The sequence below is a fragment of the Nuphar pumila genome, chromosome 2 (assembly GCF_984573655.1).
Source record: "Nuphar pumila chromosome 2, dmNupPumi1.hap1.1, whole genome shotgun sequence".
Classification (NCBI taxonomy): domain Eukaryota; kingdom Viridiplantae; phylum Streptophyta; class Magnoliopsida; order Nymphaeales; family Nymphaeaceae; genus Nuphar; species Nuphar pumila.
Window position 1 is genome coordinate 75938919 of NC_143250.1, and position 5793 is coordinate 75944711.

Sequence of the window (5793 nt, forward strand, 5' to 3'; positions counted from 1 at the left end):
GAATTTTTCTTAAATTCAACTTGAATTTTGCTCAATTTTTGCTTGAATTTAACCTCAATTTTGCTCGATTTTACTCAAATTTAAAGGTTAAAAATAAAAAGTTTCTCAAATTATAATTGGCTCATCTTGGTCTTATGCTCAGACCAACTGACAACACCTATATTTTAATATATTTTTTTACAATTTTTATCAATTACATTAAATATATAATTTAAAATTCATATTTTTTAAATTTAAAAATCATGAAAAAATAAGTAATATTAAGTAGAGTTACTGAATTTGACAGAGTAGAATCCCGAAACTAAGAATACAAGGCAAAGATAGAACCAATCCCCTGCAATAGAATCTACTTGAATGGGATTCTCACCTGTCTAGTCACAATGACCATAAACCAACGTGATTTATATTACTTCAACTCGACCAATAAGCCACACATACGATAATGGGCAAAACAACTTTGGAAAGAAGAGGGAAAGATCAGAAAGATAATAATTCCAACACTTCGAGCTTTTATCCTACGATCTCGGGGCTAACTGTGGCTTCCATTGCTAACTGTGCGCTCTGAATTAACATCATCCTTCAAAGAGCTTTCCACCTTTGGTGGGCCTGAAAAGCGTCTTGCTGTGGCTGGAGACCTCGTGTTATTGGACTTCTCAGAAGCTGGGAACGATAGCCGCTTCTTTGCTGAAGTGGTATGCCTTTCCGCTGCCTCCTGCTTATCACCCAGTGGGCTGTTCAATCTAGCTCTGGCTCTTGCTGCTGCAGTTGTTGACAAGTAATTTGGAATGGAGGGAGAACTTGTGAGGTTCTCATCATCCCTAACAGAGGAACCTGCTATGCTGTGGCGCCTGTTTCGCTCAGACTGCACACTCAACATGCTCCTTGAGTCTTCTTCAAGGCCCCAACCACAGTGGGGACTTGTTAACTTTGCCTTCCCAGTTATAGATGCAGGCTTTGATTGTGGTGCAGAAGGAGACACTCGGCTGGCAGGCCGGACTGATTTCACCTTCAAAGCTGATGGCCTCTCACCATTGATCTCGTGGTGAGCATAAGCTTTGGTGATTTCTCCAGCGCTGCAACTAGCAGCTTTCACCCATGATGCTGCATCAGAATGTTCTTTCGCTATGACATTACGGTTCTCCCATGGTCTTGCAGCCATCCAACGTTCCAACCAACTCCATCCCCAATGTGGATTATTCGGGTCCACAAACAATGGGTTTGCTGATCTGGACGAATTCCTCCATTGTTGCTGCAAGTATGCAGAGCAATCAATTAGGCTGCTACAAAGTAATCACCAAGAAGCATGTGAAAGAATAAGCAACATCAGTACCTGACGAGAAAAAGCATATGCCAATGCCCGCTCCCTTCTAATAGCAGCTTCTTGTTTGCTCACTAATTTGGCCTCTATCTGCTCCTTTGACCGCAGACTGTCATCCCAATCTTCTCCCGTCTATCATGTTTAATATTGTATCAGTGAGCATAAGAATCTCAAAACTTGTGAACAAGATTGTCAACACAATTTCAACACAATGATAGGAGACTTCCTATATCTAATTGCTTCCAGCTACAGAAAAGGCCAAGACTGGTAAGCTTTCCTGCAGACTAAAAGATGTAAAGATGCTTGATTGAATATCATAAAACCTCCTAAAAAGTATGAACCTATTAGCAATATTTTTCTAAAATGCAATTGTTAGTTCAAATCTATACAATTTAATTGCCATCCATGTTGAGTAAAAAAAATTTAGAAAACCATAAAAACTGTTCTTTTGTAAAGAAAAACCTTGATTACTCTTCTTTCCCCCCCTCATGGCCAAGAGGGGGAAAGCCCTTCTTGGTCATTTCACATGTGAAATTTCTAAGCTAAGAAAGCACATAACAATACAGCTGCTGCACCCATTTAATTACGTGGAGCTATCATGTACTTAGCCAAGAAAAGGAGAGAGAGAGAGAGAGAGAGAGATCTAAAAACTTTTCCATTAGCCTGAAAGCTGTTCAGAGAAAATATATACAAATAGATTAGAATGACCATGTAAGGTCATGGTGAAGAAAGAAAAAACAAAACACAGTAATAATCAAACATGCATGCAGTGGTATTGCTGCAATTATTTCAAATTTTGCAACAATTTTCAAATTTAAATTATGCTTCTGTTTCCCACTATATGCACATAAAAATGCCAGCGCTGATTATTGTCCATGTATGAACATATACTAGTTTTCTTGCATTACTTGGCTCCATATTTCTTCATGAGAAACAACTAAAATAGTTTCATTTTACCAAAACACCCTCAAGATATCCAGTTCTCATAGGTTTTCTTTTTCCCTTCTTCTGAAAGGAGCAAATATTATATTTCACAATGCATACTTGGAAACAATACACTATATGCACAGCAATTGATACAGTTCTAAAAGACACTTTTTAATGGCATTTGTTTTGGACTTTTTAACCTGTTAATAGCAGCACATGCTTCAAAACTTAAAAAAAAAGAGCCTCCTAAAATATCATGCTCATTTCCCTTAGAGCAAACCTATACGTTATGACAAGTTATATGCCCTTTTGACCTACTGATGTGAACAAAGACTTAAGCTAGCAACACCCATTTCTAGAGGTAGAAGATCCATGTTCCTGATTTGAATGGAATGACACCTTGAAAAGGATCTTGATACCATCTCGGCAAAAGCCAAAAGAGAACCAGAATCTTAAAGATAGCATGCTAATTGCATCTCATAGCCATAGTAGTTCCTGTATTGATTAGGTTTAGTGAAAGTTGAAGTCAGAATGAGAAAACACACACTAGAAGGACAATTTTCCTAGTATATTTCAGATTATAGATGGTCTTGCTGCTTACTTGCACAATCAACATCTACCACAACATCCATGAGGTATAATCAAGCAAGAGAAGAAGAAGAATGTACTCTAAGGTGTTTAGACATGGAAAAATAAAACATGTAACTTACAGATGCTTTCAAAATTTCAAGCTCTTCTTCCCGTTTTAGTAACAGTTGGCGCTGCAGAGCTTGGTTCTCTTCTGACATCCTGATCCTTCTGGAGCGGATCTGAGATTGAACTCTTGTCAATGTCTGCATGCATCGAAGTGTGGTTGTCGCTTGACGCTTAACAGAGTTTCCATGGATTAGTTCTTTCAACCTTACAAGTCCTCTCAAAGCTCGCAAAGCCCTCCTTGCCTGGATTTTGATTCTCAGCACAGGTTATAATTCTCGCACATCATTTATCATCAATGTAGATGATTACGTTATACAACCAACCTAATATTACCCCATCAGTTGACTTCACAAATAAAAATTTAATTCAGAGCACATGGACGATAAATGGAAACTTCAGCATTTTCGTATACTCAAAACTTTTACGTTATAACTAAAAACATCAAACTCTTCTTGCAACCACATGAGATGCTGAACTAATCAATTGAATTATTTTGCTCCATCCATGTGAAAACGAAATCTGATTGAGAACTCAAACATCCCTTTGCAGCACATTAACAAAATTGCCAAGAGAAAACCTTGAAATTCTGAATTTCATGAACTCAGCATTGGAACTAAGCAGCTCAAGGAAAGAGCTTGGTACTATACAACTACAAAGTTGACAAAGCACAAAAATAGCATATACTCTAATGAGAATTTTCCAACAAACAGATAGAATCAACTAAACATTCCATAAAGAAAATTCTTCTGAAAAATGAGGAAAGGGAAGGTCACAAACCAGGTATCCTAAAATTCTGAATTTCATGAACTCAGCCTTGGTACTAAGCAGCTCAAGGAAAGAACTTGGTACAATACAACTACAAAGTTGACAAAGCACAAAAATAGCATATACTCATCTGAGAATTTTCCAACAAACAGATAGAATCAACTAAACATTCCATAAAGCAAATTCCTCTGAAAAATGAGGACATGGAAGGTCACAAACCAGGTATCCTCTAAATGCAGTTTGAATCTTGATTGCCGCCAGCTCTTCCTTGGACCTTCCAGCGGTTGGAGGAACCGCTGTTAGCCTAACAACCTCTGCAGCAGCCTGAGCAGCGGCAACGGCAGCCTCTGCAGCAACTGCAGCCTCTGCAGCAACTGCAGTGGCAATGGCAACCGAATAAGCATGTTTGTTCTGTTCATCCTCTACTTCAGTAAAATTTGCCTCTTCGGTCGGTACAGTTACGGTCTCTTCCAATGGAGCAGAAGGGTCGGCACGTTTTGATTTCCCAAATATCCAGTTGTGCTTCGATTTCCCGGCTCTCTGACACCACAGAACATCAATTGAGAGAGAGAGAGAGAGAGAGAGAGAGAGAGAGAGAGAGAGAGAGAGAGAGAGAGAGAGAGAGACGTTCTAACAATATAGGAAATTCAACCTCTTGTTTCTTCTCTTTCGATTCCACGCTAAAGGCCTTCTTAACAGCAACAAGCCAGTTTCCATTCTTCCCCATCTTCTATCATTCCTCAATTACACCTTGAGAAACAGAACAAACAAATCAGCGATGCTGTTTCATAGGGCATCAAATTTTCGGTCCTAATCAACGAGACTCAAATTCTCAAGAAAAACACGAAATTCAAGCACAAATGGGCAAAGGAAAACAACAGGAGACAGAAAATCGAATCCACTCTTGAAGAACATAAGGATATTAAGCCCATTCTGAGCTCTGGCAAAAGCAAACGCAAACTGATACCCGTTGGAAAATTCCTATCCATGTCTTACAAAACCCGAACAATCTAAAAAACAAAAGGACCATCTTTCTAAACTTCCGAGATCTTGGGTTCAATAGATACTTCCCACAAAAAATTAACAATTTAAGAAAAACCCAAAACTAAAACTCAAAATTTTAGCCTAAGAATTAGCAGAGAAATTGAGAAAATTGAAGAAAAAAAGACTTGGAAACAGGGGAACAAGATCACCCAAAAGAAAACAAACAGAACTTTGGTCCACCCAGATCCAAATTCAAAAAGCAAAAACACCGTAATGATCAAAGTCCTTTCTATAAAAAAGACACAACCTTTGAAAAAGGACTGATCGAAAAAACAAAAAAGGAAAATTGGATCATAAGAGAAAGGCTACATTAGATCCATCAAAATCACCAAGAAGAAAGAGCCCATCTGATATCAATTTCCATGAAACAGCCAAAGGGAGGAGAAGGGTGGGATGAAACAAAGAGCATACCTAACGGATAGTTAATCAAATTCCCAATACCCATGAAGATCTCAAGAAACGAAAAGATGGGTGTGGTTGGGGGAGAGAGATGGAAAGAGAGAAAGAAGAAAGAAGGAATGTGTGAAGCAGATCTGAGGAAGACCATAAAAGGGTTGGAGGCAGCAAGAAAAAGGTAAGGAGTTTTCAATGATGCCTCACTGTCCCCGCCGTGTGATCGTGACGATATCTCAATATGAGGAAGAACAGCTTGTCATGAGTTTCACGTGGGACCAACTTGGGGAAGCAGATCAGGTCATGCTGAAAATGAGCGTTTTTGCTTATGCTGACATCGTGGCCATCCGATTTGCATTTTAAAAAGCTCAAAAGTCAACAAAACCACGCGGCATTCATCCAAAATGCAAACAGACGGCCACGATGTTCGCATGAGCAAAAACGCTCATTTTCAGCATGACCTGATCTGCTTCCCCAACTTGGCCATTGACAGCAGCGAACCCACCTCTCAAATTAAAAGCAAAATTACCAAGAGAGAAATGGAAAAATTGGGTCTCCTTGGAATATCCAGATTTAACTCAACTTAGCTTGCTTTCCCAACAAATAATCACAGGCTGCAGAGAAAATGAGGGAAGAAAAAATGGGTTTTC

General features: G+C 39.0%; 1 protein-coding gene across 1 annotated transcript; it reads right to left on the reverse strand.

Moving 5' to 3' along the window:
• Positions 1 to 335: 335 nt before the first annotated feature.
• LOC149845783 (protein IQ-DOMAIN 3-like) lies at positions 336 to 5361 on the reverse strand. The gene is made up of 6 exons (XM_089996000.1): positions 5162 to 5361; positions 4359 to 4456; positions 3926 to 4246; positions 2956 to 3183; positions 1331 to 1450; positions 336 to 1249 (listed from the first exon to the last, which is right to left on the reverse strand). Exons 2-6 carry the CDS (start codon positions 4431 to 4433, stop codon positions 530 to 532), a joined length of 1464 nt encoding a protein of 487 aa, XP_089852126.1. The 5' UTR covers positions 4434 to 4456; positions 5162 to 5361; the 3' UTR covers positions 336 to 529.
• Between the last annotated feature and the right edge of the window lie 432 nt (positions 5362 to 5793).